A 12100-nucleotide genomic window follows, 5' to 3' on the forward strand; every position below is an offset into this window, starting at 1 on the left:
TTTTTTTTAAATTAAAGATCCTCATCGCATTTAGGGACATATGTATTAACAAAGTATGTGATTTTGATCTTTCAATAGCAAAAGAAGAAAGACGAAAGGAAGAACTGAAGTTTTATTATTTAAAGATTTAAAAATATAGAGACCAAATAATCCCCATTTTTTTTTGTTTCAAGGACTTGATGTTAGTTTTAAGGAAAATGTTAACTTGTGCCGTTAGGGCATAAGTTAAGAAGACAAATGTAGAAAGTTTTTCTTGGAATTTATGCATTCAATATCTTAAAAGTTACAAAAGTTATACTTTCAATATAAAATTTATTTTTAATTTCCTTTTTAAGCTCCTTAATTTGTACCCTAAGGACATAAGTTAACATGACCCTAGTTTTAAATATGAGGGTCACGTCACCCTTGTCATTGTTTTTTCGGTAACAAGAGGAAACCTAGTTAAATTAAGGCTTAATTAATGATTAGGTTTATTTGGTGGTTACATTTTGGTCCATAAGTTATTAGCGTTTCGTTTTGATCCATTAACTTATAACATGTTAGCCAATTAAATCCTTTCTATTAGATTTTATAAAAAAACCGTTAATCTTCATCGTCGAATCCAGAATTCATCGCATTCATCATCAAACTCAGAAAATTCATCATCTTCCTTCATGAACTTCATTAACAAACCCATAAGTTTCAGTCCAAATAACTAACTCTTTCTTCAGCCCGCTACTCCTCCTTATATATATACTTACTTGTTTCTTTAGGGTTCGCCGGCAGATTTTCGTTCACACATATCATCATCTCTCTCTTTCGCTCGCTATCGCTAGCTGAAGGTATGTATGTATCGCGTTTTTATTGTTTCTTTTGTGAATTCTAGTTGGTTGATAATAATATCTCTTTGAATCTGTTCTGTGATTGATTGTTTGCTTGAAATATTCATTCGAATCTTTTGGATTTGGGGGTTAGGGTTTTCATTTTCTTATTCTATAGGCTTCGATTCTTCTTCTTCTTCCTTTTTTTAATTGCCTATCAATTGCCTATTATTATTATTATTATTTATTTTTACAATTTTGTTTTCAAAATTTTGATCTTTCATTTTAACTTTGCAGTTGAGTCTTGAGTCTCTCCCCAATCACCAATGGCTCCACGCCGCGTGAGTCGCATGATATATGAATATTGCGGAAAATTTAAGGCAAGTTATGTGTGTTTGTTTTTCCACTTTGCTGGAAATTCTATTGGTTATTTATTCAAACAATTTTAGTAACTTTCTCTATACTTTAGTTATTTAATTTAATATTATTCTCTATGACAGCAAATGAATATGCATGAACTACTGGTTTATGAAATTCGTAAAATGGCGGATAATGCGAAGACTGCGTCTGATTTAAAACCCGCGGTACAACCTAGTTTCACACTTCTAGTTTCCTTGTTCTTGTTTGAGATCTTTAATATTAATTAACCTCTAAACCGGCAGTTGAAGTTGGTGGATGCAATGCTGTCTGGCAATAAAGAACTTCAAAAGAAGAGAAAAGTTTTATTTCCAAAGGAAAAGAAATATATTGAGAATTTGAAAGCTAAACTTCAAAAGATGATGGACAAAGTTCCAAACCGTCAGGAGACTGAAGCATTTCCAAACCAGCATGAGACTGAAGCAGTTCCAAACCAGCAGGAGACTGAAGCAGTTCCAAGCCAGGAGTTTGAAGCAGTTCCAAACCAGCAGGAGTTTGAAGCATTTGTCTAGCGGATTGATGAATACTTGTCTCCTCCCTGAGTGGCATGCATAGAGTAGGGTGCTTGTTAAATGCTTAACATGAAAGACATCCAAAATTAGGCAGTTATGTGTAGAGTAAGAAAGTAAAAACAAAATTATGTTCTGTTTTAACTAAAATTGCACAATATACTTGAATGGAGAGAACCAAGCTCTCTCAAATCTTGGTTTATGTGTGTTTGTTATTCTGTACTATTTCCTATATAACTATTTTAATGTGTCTTTGTGTAATGCATTGTAACATTGCCATCAATTAAGTAGTTGTATTGTGCAATGTGTTTCTGTTAATTGTCAGTTTCTATGGATTGTGTTTTTTGACTTATAGATAGATGAATGTCTGGACTCTATTAAAATTTCATGTAGACAAAAACTGGGCGCAGCTCACACAGGAGGAAAAACACACGCACAAAAACTATCACACAGCTAGAGATCCCTAACCAAACACTGTTACCACACCACACCGACCTTCTCTCCTCAATGAGCAATCTCTAGGATTCCAACACCATTCACAATACAAACAAAAACAAGTAGAAATCTTCAATCTAGCCAAAGCCCATTGTCAAGGCAAAACTTTGATCTCATCGACCAATTCTTCCACTTCCTTGATGTCATTGTTCAAAATTCTATTATTCCTGGCATTCCAAATCACCAGAATAGTTGCTTGCCAAATTAGCCAAAAATCTTGCCAACGTATAATCAACTTCCACACCCTTCTTGCCACATCGCAAAACAAAAAGAGGTGGTTTTGGTTTGTAGTTCCCCCCTTCAATTCATACAAAGCACATTCCACCGACACCTCCGGAGGGATAATATTATGGAAAGCAAGATTAGTTCTCGTCAGAATATGATCAAGGAGTTTCCACGAGATTGCCACCACTCTTCAAATTAGTTGAATTCACCGAAAACATACTATTTTCCTCCACTCTCCACTTCCAAGCATCATCCACTTGGGAACAAACACAACCATCCAACACCTCCAACATATCATTTAGGAGATTCACCTCCCACATAAATAAAGTTTTTCACCATAAGAATTTAAAGTTTCCAACTCCATCAATCACCTCCCTCACACTAGCTTGTTTTTGGGTTGAAATAGAAAAAAAGTCCTTGGAATTGTATACTTAACGGAATCGTCCCTCTCCAATTGTCATTCCCGAAAACTAGTTCTCCTAGCATTTCCCACTTGCATCCAAAGAGAAGCATACCTCGGCCACGACACTCCACTCTCCCCTTTAACAACTTACCCACATCACTTCCGTATTTCCACATTAGATACTCATGTTACAACAACCGTCATTTCCATTTGGCCGGTAAACTCAAATTGACGATCCTCACATCCCTCACACCTAGCCCACCATTTTCTTTTGGTTTGCACGCCGTCTTCCACTCTACCCAACATAGCTTCCTTCCCCCCAACCCCACCCCCAAAGAAAATCTCTTTGGATCTTTACTATCTTCTTCCAAACCTTAATCGGCGCCTTCATAAATGAAAGGTAAAAAAATTAGGCAAAAATTTAGCACCAAATTAAGGAGAACAATACACCCGCCAAGACTGAGGTTCTTATTCCCTCAAGAAATATAGTTTCCTCCTCAACTTCTCCAAAAGTGGTTCCCACGTTGAAGGGGCATTCACCACAATTCATAAAACTACTTAAAAGGAAGATGGCCTTAACCACAATTCATAAAATTACACGCTATAGTCATAAACTCTCCTAATACATTTACCCTTATCAAACAACTTCTAAAAAAATTTACTTTCAAACTGGACCCATCTCGAAACCCCTTAGCAAAGCCTTCTCAGGTCTATGTGCTTTAATTGTATTTTTATTCTTGCTTTACTCTCCCAGGTATGTATATTCATTCTTCTTTCTTTTACAATTCTAGTTTTCTTATTATTTCTCTTTTTCTTAGTTATGTTGTGATTCCTCGAATTTGGAGGTCAGGGTTTAACCCTTGGAATTGGTGGTTTCATTATATCTTTTATATTTATCTATCACCCTCCTAAATTGCTTCACGTCAACTCTCTATTTGTCACTTTAACAATTATTGTCACATCGTAAATATTTTGATGTGACATTTCTAAGAGTACTCTTCAATTCTCCTATGTGAACAAAGTTTGGCATCCAATATTATTTACTATTATTCATATTCATATGCCATTTGAGTTACAATATAATATAGCGGTTACAAATGAAAGTATCATTTACTCATAATTTATTGCTTCTCCATCATTATTGGTATTTCACCTTCGTTTCTTTAGCTATGAAAAAACACATGAACATAATTTGATGCATCTTATAAAAATCCATTCTTGGCTCACTCAGATATAATCTCATCCTGAACCTATGTATGTTTCCTCTTACAATCTATATCCTTTCTTTTGACAATTGTACATATACAGTAAATGAAGATCGTTCAAACTTCTTGCCATCCATATATAACAAGTTGTACATAATAAAAAAATTACTTTTATATATCTTTAAATGAGAGTTTTGCCATCTATTACGGATATACCCAACTTGATGGATTAATCTCTACAAATGCATGTAACAAAAATTACTTTTGAATCTAATATAAAATTTCCTTTTACTTTGATCACATGATTCATAACATTTAACATTTCATAACGTAAATAACAAATTCAAAATTTTCAATGTATGTCTACAAGACTCGTTGAAATATTGTTCACATTATAACTTTTCCTGAAACACAATTATATCTTTTAAGAGTATGTGTAATAATCCATACTTTTCAATATCACAAAAAATTCATCTTTGCCGTACAATTGCAAAGTTAAGAATACATTTTCAATATCTTTCCAATTAAAGATAAAATCCTTGTGAGCTTAACTCAGTTGGTAGGGACGTTGCATAATTTATGCAGTGGTCAGAGTTCGAATCCCGGACACCTCACTTCTCCACATTTAGTATATATTCTATGCAAGTTCCATATTCTTATTATCAAATGACAAACTATAATACTATGATTTTATACAAGTATTGGTTTCTTATTGTTTTGGAAAACAATCAATTAGTTGTTTATTGTGTGGCAAAATCAAAATTTAATAATAATAATAATAATAATAATAATAATAATAATAATAATAATAATAATAATAATAATAATAATAATAATAATAATAATAATAAAAACACCAATCTCTTTGTCTATTTTAGTAGGAACAACATCATATGAAAGACCATTACAATAATCATAGAGACAGAAGATAAATGATGCAGCTCTTATCATGAAGACATAAATCATAGACACAAGATAAACGATCCAGCTCTTATCATAAAGACCATTACAATAATCTTGTCCATGCATTATTTTCTCGAGATTCAGTCAATTGGTGTTGCCTTTAACCATCTCCGTTGTCCCATAATAAGTGAATTTACTCTGGTTGTTGGTTCATGCTATATGTTGTATTAGAATTGGTGTTGCCTTTTTTTGCCCTATGTTGTATTAGAATTTTGATATTTTCATTTGGATGGACTGTATATTACTTAAGAATATTAGCACTTGAAGCACACAAATAGACGTTCGTTCAAGTGAGTGCATGAGCGTTAACTTGCGATGGGGTTAATTTTGGAAATTTAGGGTGAAAATGAGCAATTTTGAAAGGGAGAATAGCAATTTTTCAAAGAAAGATGGAGGGTTGGGCTTGGGCTTTATAATTTCAGCCCAAATAACTAACTCGTTCTTCAGCCCGCTACTCCTCCTTATATATACACTTACTTGTTTCTTTAGCCTTTGTTTGGTAGAAGAGAAATGCTGAAGAGAGAGATATCAAAGAGAGAAATAGCAGAGAAACTAGCAATTTCTCTTGTTTGGCACACGCATGAAAGAGAGAAGAGAGACAAATCAGAGGCGGGGCCCACATGTTTTTTCTTCTCTCCAGAGCAGCGAAGAAAGGCAGGGGTGGAAATGGGCTAGGCCGGGCCGGACTTTGTAAGGCCTAAGCCTGGCCTACTTCAAAAATGCTAGGCCTGAGCCTGGCTTATTACCCGTCATAGGCTCATTTTCGAGGCCTGGCCTGACCTTTTTAAAGGCCAGATGAAGCATGAAAGCCTATTTAAAAGCCTATTTTATGCTAAGGCCTGGCAACACATGTAAGCCTACTCCTATATAGGGCAAAACTTATTAAGGCCTAAAGCACACAAATATGTTTGCTACTAAATAATGAATTCTTACGAAGGTCTAATCACACCAATATATCAGCTACTAAATAATCAATCATATGAAGGCTTGTGTTTATGAAAAAAACTTCAAAAATATCAATAATGGAAGATATATTATATATGAAAAGCTTAATAGGCCAGCCCGATGGGCTTAATAGGCTTTTTCGCAAGCCTTAGCCTGGCCTGTTTAATTAAATAGGCCTTATAAAAAGCTTGAGCCTGGTCTTGTTAATAAACGAGCTGGTCCGAGTTAGGCCTTAAATAGGCTAGGCCGTAGGCCCCTGTCGGACGGTCTGGCCTATTCCCACCCCTAGGCATGGGAAAGAGTTGGTTTTCTTATTTTTACCATTCTGCCCTTTAATTTGAGATGTAACTTGATCCTATGTTGTTGTTATTATATATTGCGTGTCTTTTTTCTTTCTTTCTTGGGTTCATTTAATTAATATTAATAAACTATTAATTATTTTATTGATTAAATTAAAATTAAGAGAAAATAAAATAAATTCAGTTTAATAACTGAGGTATTTCAATTAATTAATTAATTAATTGAATTAAAATAAAAATAAAATAATTTGATGAAGGTATGTATGTATCACGTTTTTAGGGTTCGCCGGCAGATTTTCGTTCACACATATCATAACCTCTCTCTTTCGCTCGCTATCGCTAGCTGAAGGTATGTATGTATCACGTTTTTATTGTTTCTTTTGCGAATTCTAGTTGGTTGATAATAATATCTCTTTGAATCTGTTCTGTGATTGATTGTTTGCTTGAAATATTCATTCGAATCTTTTGGATTTGGGGGTTAGGGTTTTCATTTGCTTCTTCTATAGGCTTCGATTCTTCTTCTTCTTCTTCTTCCTTTTTTTAATTGCCTATCAATCTGTTCTGTGATTATTTACCAGCTTTTTATCGGATTTTGGAAATGAAATATATATGTATGGCGTTTTCTTTTTTGTGAATTTTAGTTGGTTGATAATAATATCTCTTCTTGTCTTTGAATCTGTTCTGTGATTGATTGTTTGCTCGAAATATTCATTCGAATCTTCTTGGATTTGGGGGTTAGGGTTTTCATTTTCTTATTCTATAGGCTTCGATTCTTCTTCTTCTTCCTTTTTTTAATTGCCTATTATTATTATTATTTATTTTTACAATTTTGTTTTCAAAATTTTGATCTTTCATTTTAACTTTGCAGTTGAGTCTCTCAACAATCACCAATGATAATTACAAAGAGATCTTATCGAAGAAGTCGACCTGGCGCGTTTGATTATATTTGGGAGAGATATGAGGCTGGTTTTTCTGTTTTTTTTTTTTTTACTTTGCTGGAAATGTTATTGGGTCTTGCAATGCTTTTTTACAAACAACTTTAGTTTATTTCTCTGTATTTTATTTCTCCAAATTGTATTTCTTTAATACTATTCTCTATGGATTTGCAGAAGACAGTATCGGATAGTGTGAATGATATTATGCTTGCTGAAGTTAGCCGACGCGTGAATGATCCGAAATATGTTCCTGCTGTTAAAGTGCCTCCAGATGTGTTGGCAAGTTTTTGTTTGTTTGTTTTTGTGTGTGTGTTTAGCAATGTTTTTTATTCAATTTTTACAATTTATGTTTCGTTTTCCATGTTAATTAGCCGAGTTCTTTAATATTAATTAGCCTCTAAACTAGCAGATGGATACTCTGGATGATGTGCTTTGCGAAAAGGCTGAACTTGCGAACCAGCTTGTGGAGCAGCAAATGGAACTTGAATGGCTGAGAGAACAATTATTAATGGTTGCAGCTGAATTGAATGCAAATGGACCAAGAAAAAAAAGGTGGCTGTTTGAAGAAAGTAAAGATGAAGGGGATCAAAACAAATAAATAATGCAGTAACTAAAATTAGACAATTATGTGTAGAATAAGAAAGTGAAACAAAAGACACTTGGATGAAGAGAACCAAGCTCTCTCGAATCTTGGTTTATGTGTGTCTTGCTATTATGTACTATTTCCTATATAACTATTTGAATGTGTTTTGTGTAATGCACTGTAACATTGCCATATCCATTAAATAATTGTATTGTGCAATGTGTTTCTGTCAAGTCAGTTTCTATCCGTATCACACTTGCATCTAGCAAAGGGTTATGAATTGTTTTTTGACTTATAGATGAATTGTCTGGTCGCTTCTAAGGTGAATGTTACATACATTACATTGAATGAGTTCTTGTTTGCTGCACCCAAGAAATAAAGAGGGAGGCCAAGGCTTTAAATTTTATTCAGCCGAAATATACTTGTCTCACTTAAGGTTTCTCTAATTTCTTTAATTGTATTTTCATTCTTGCTTTACCCTTTTTGGTATGTATATTTATTCTTGTTTCTTTTACAATTCTAGTTTGCTTATTATATCAATAAACAATCTTTGGGGTTCTAACACCACTTATAATACAAACATGACACAATTTGCAACCTACTAAGACTCCAATGCCACAACAAAACCTTAATGTCCTCAACCTCCTTGACCGTATTATTAAAGATACAATTGTTCCTCTCCTTACAAATCAACCAAATTGCGTTGTGCCAAATTAACTAACAGTCCCGTCTTAGACCAACATTCAAAATGCATAAACAAATTCGGTGGATTCACAAAATTTATTTGAAGCCACATCAACACCTTCAACCACACTTTTGAGATCAAATCACAATGCAAAAAAACAAAAAGGTGAATTGATGTCTCTTATCCACCAACATACACACAGTTCAACGAGGCCTCCGTATTCAAGACTCGTCTATAAACAAGGTTCACACGAGTATGGATCCTATTTAAGACCAATGTCCACGAGAAACCAACCACTTTTGACGGAGTCGAGATCTTCTATAGGTACCTAAACGCTGCTTTCTCCAATTCCCTCCCACCATCATCTAACAAACAAATCATTTCTTGTAACAAATAACAATATTTTACTATGGATACACCACTTCCTTCCGGCTTCCATAACCATGAATCCCCATCGACCGACCCCACAAACCCCTCCAACATCCCCAAAAGGTTGTTGAGAATATCCAATTCCCACCAAAACACAGGCCTATGCAATTCCAAGGACCAAAACCCGACATTCTCTCGCCCCAAACCTCCCCTACCTTGACGTCCTTTTGGTTTGATAACGCGAAGAGACACGAAAATCTCACACACAGAGGATTTGGTGCCACCACTTATCTAACCAAAAACTCGTAGACATCATTATCCACCTTACGCGCCACCTCACTATTAAACCAATTTATAGCCACACCTTCCTCCAAAGATATCAAATCCTCCCACCAAGTTGATGTCAATGTTGGCCATCTGTCTCCACCGGCTTCCTCCACCCCACACGCTCTTCCAAATCGGACAATCCTCTTGGATAAGCCTCCACCTCCATTTTGTAAGAAGGCTCAAATTAACCGATTTGACATCTCTCACCCCTAATCCTCCCTTTGCTTTTGGTTGGCAAACATGCCTCCACTCCACCCAACAAATCCTACACCCACCTCACTCACCCCCCAAAGAAAATTTCTTTGCATTTTAACAATCAATTTCAACACCTTCGTTGGCGCCTTAAGGAAAGATGGTTAGCATATTTGAGTTATTTAATGTGTAGGGTTTGCTAATTTACATCCACCTAAAAACACTAAAGATTAAATTAACAACTTAAAGAATAGTTTTGCCAATTTTACTTATGTTTTAAAAGAAAAAACATAACCTTATTGCAGTTAGGTGTCAACAATTATTTTGGTAGTTTATTTTGTTATAAACAAACATAACCTTAAATTGAGTTGTCCTATTCCATTGAGTTCAATTGTTCTCTTTCCCTTTGATAAAAAAAAAAAGGGTGTTAACTTGTTTTTTTCACAGTATTTAATATTCGGAACTCAAGCTTTTTTTTTTTTACAATTGTAGTGTATTAATTAGTCAAAAAAACTAGGAATCCCGAATAAAAAATAAATAAAAAAGATAGTTTTTTTTTTTTTTACGAAAGGAGTTTTTGAAGGAGTTTTTATTTTTGTTATAATTAATTGAAAGAAACTTACAAAACTATCCTTACATTTAAAATTGATTTCAATAGTAACAAGTTGGTTTTTTGGTAAAAAAGTAAGTGGTTGTATGTTTGCTAACTTATATATATACTTACTTGTCACTCTAGGGTTTGCCTATTTTCTTTCATATCGTAATCTCTCTTTTTCGCTCGCTGAAGGTATGTATCGTAATCTGTTCTGTGATAAATGATTGCTCCAAATATTCATTCGAGTCTTCTTGGATTTGAGCTAGGGTTTTCATTTTCTTATTCAATGCTTCTTCCCTAGGGTTACGATTTTCCTTCTTCCTTTTTCCTTTGCCTTTCAATCTGTTCTGTGTTAGCTAACCAGCTTTCTATCGGATTTTCGAATGAATTCAACTAATTAATTCTCTCTCTCTCCCTTAATTGTTCAATTCAATGTTGTGCTTCTTTTGTTTGGCTTTATCAACAACAAATTAAAATTTTGTTTTCCCAATTTTGTTCTTTCATTCTAACTTTGCAGTTGAGTCTCTCCGCAGTCACAAATGGCTCCACGTCGCGTGAGTCGCATGATTGGTGAATATTGTGGAAAATTTAAGGCAAGTTTATGTGTGTGTTAGAGTTTTTTTTTTTTCTAGTTTTTTTTTTCTGGTTGGCTATTTATTCAAACAATTTTAGTATCTTTCTATATATTTTAGTTATTTAATTTAATATTATTCTCTATGACAGCAAATGAATATGCATGAAATACTGGTTTATGAAATTCGTAAAATGGCGGATAATGCGAAGACTGCGTCTGATATAAAACCCGCGGTACAACCTTTAGCAATGCTTTTGATTCAAGTTTCACACTTGTAGTTTCCTTGTTCATATTTGAGTTCTTTAATATTAATTAACCTCTAAACCAGCAGTTGAAGTTGGTGGATGCAATGCTGGCTGGCAACAAAGAACTTCAAAAGATGAGGAAGGTTAATTTTCCGAAGGAAAAAAAATATATTGAGAGTTTGAAAGCTCGACTTCGAAAGAGGATGGATAATGTTACTGCCGAGGTATCTGAAGTTCCAAACCAGCAGGAGATTGAAGCTTCCATACATTACATTGAAGATGATATTGAGAATTTGAAAGCTCGATTTCGAAAGAGGACGCGTAAAGTTACTGCCGAAGCACCTGAAGTTCCAAACCAACAGAGATTGAAGCAGTTCCATACCAGCAGGAGACTGAAGCAGTTCCATACCAGCAGGAGATTGAAGCTTAACATGAAAGACATCAAAATTAGGCATGTTAAATGCTTTAACTAAAATTAGGCAAGTTATGTGTAGAGTAAGAAAGGAAACAAAACTATGTTGTGAGTGTTAGACACTTGGATGGATCTCGAATTTTGGTTTATGTGTCTCTTGTTATTCTGTACTATTTCCTATATAACTATTTTAATGTGTTTTGTGTAATGCATTGTAACATTGCCATCAATTAAATATTTGGATTATGCAATGTGTTTGTGTTAAGTATCAGATTTTATGTTTCTATCAATATCTCACACTTGCATCCAGCTAGGGTTATGGAAAGAGCACCAAAACTACCTAGTAGACAAAAACTGGGCGCAACTCACACAGGAGGAAAAACACACGCATAAAAACTACCACACAGCTAGAGACCCCTAACCAAACATTGTTAACACCACCGCCCTTGTCTCTTCGATAAGCAATCTCTAGGATTCTAACACCATTCGTATTATAAACAAATGGAAATCTTCAATCTAGCCAAAGCCCATCGTCAATACAAAACTTTGATCTCATCGACCAAGAGGCTTGCATGCGCAAGCATAACATGTCACACACGGTACATTAGTGAGTTTTCGCCAAGCTCATACTACACCTGCTTGTACCAAATCCACTTCACCTACTTTTCATGTCAACTTCTTTCCAATCCAGTGCAACTTCTTTTCTAATCGCCGCTCTTCACCGTGCCTCACCGGATCTAAACATTTGATACATGTGGGGCTAAAATAGTCTTTTAATGTATTAAAATTTTTAGTTGTCTCTAATTCTGTTAGTCAAAATAATCCTTAACATTAGAATACTTCGTTAATATTGTCATATTAATCCTTCAATATACTTATTGTCGTTTAAAGGACCATTTTGACTAACAAAATGCAAAATCAT

At 34.5% G+C, this 12100-nt stretch overlaps 1 protein-coding gene and 1 long non-coding RNA gene across 5 annotated transcripts; both read left to right on the top strand.

Moving 5' to 3' along the window:
* The first annotated feature begins 757 nt into the window (after positions 1–757).
* LOC146917479 (uncharacterized) lies at positions 758–7998 on the top strand. Of its 4 annotated transcripts, none has more exons than XR_015015646.1 (4): positions 758–821; positions 7130–7223; positions 7371–7501; positions 7606–7998. XR_015015646.1 is itself a non-coding variant. In XM_085719307.1 (4 exons), the coding sequence occupies exons 2-4, from the start codon at positions 1127–1129 to the stop codon at positions 1727–1729; spliced, it is 405 nt and encodes a 134-aa protein (XP_085575433.1). In that variant the 5' UTR covers positions 758–821; positions 1098–1126; the 3' UTR covers positions 1730–1987. The 4 variants fall into 4 exon arrangements, 1 of the variants encoding a protein (XP_085575433.1); XR_015015644.1 differs by having other exon boundaries at positions 7371–7475; XM_085719307.1 differs by lacking the exons at positions 7130–7223; positions 7371–7501; positions 7606–7998 and adding exons at positions 1098–1180; positions 1301–1384; positions 1463–1987.
* A 2613-nt stretch (positions 7999–10611) lies between these two features.
* On the top strand, positions 10612–11429 carry LOC146917480 (uncharacterized). The gene is made up of 2 exons (XR_015015647.1): positions 10612–10754; positions 10853–11429. It is a non-coding gene; the product is annotated as an uncharacterized LOC146917480 (long non-coding RNA).
* The last annotated feature ends 671 nt before the right edge of the window (positions 11430–12100 follow it).

This window comes from Medicago sativa, chromosome 6 (genome assembly GCF_051527215.1).
Source record: "Medicago sativa cultivar Bolivia chromosome 6, Bolivia_mono, whole genome shotgun sequence".
Taxonomy (NCBI): domain Eukaryota; kingdom Viridiplantae; phylum Streptophyta; class Magnoliopsida; order Fabales; family Fabaceae; genus Medicago; species Medicago sativa.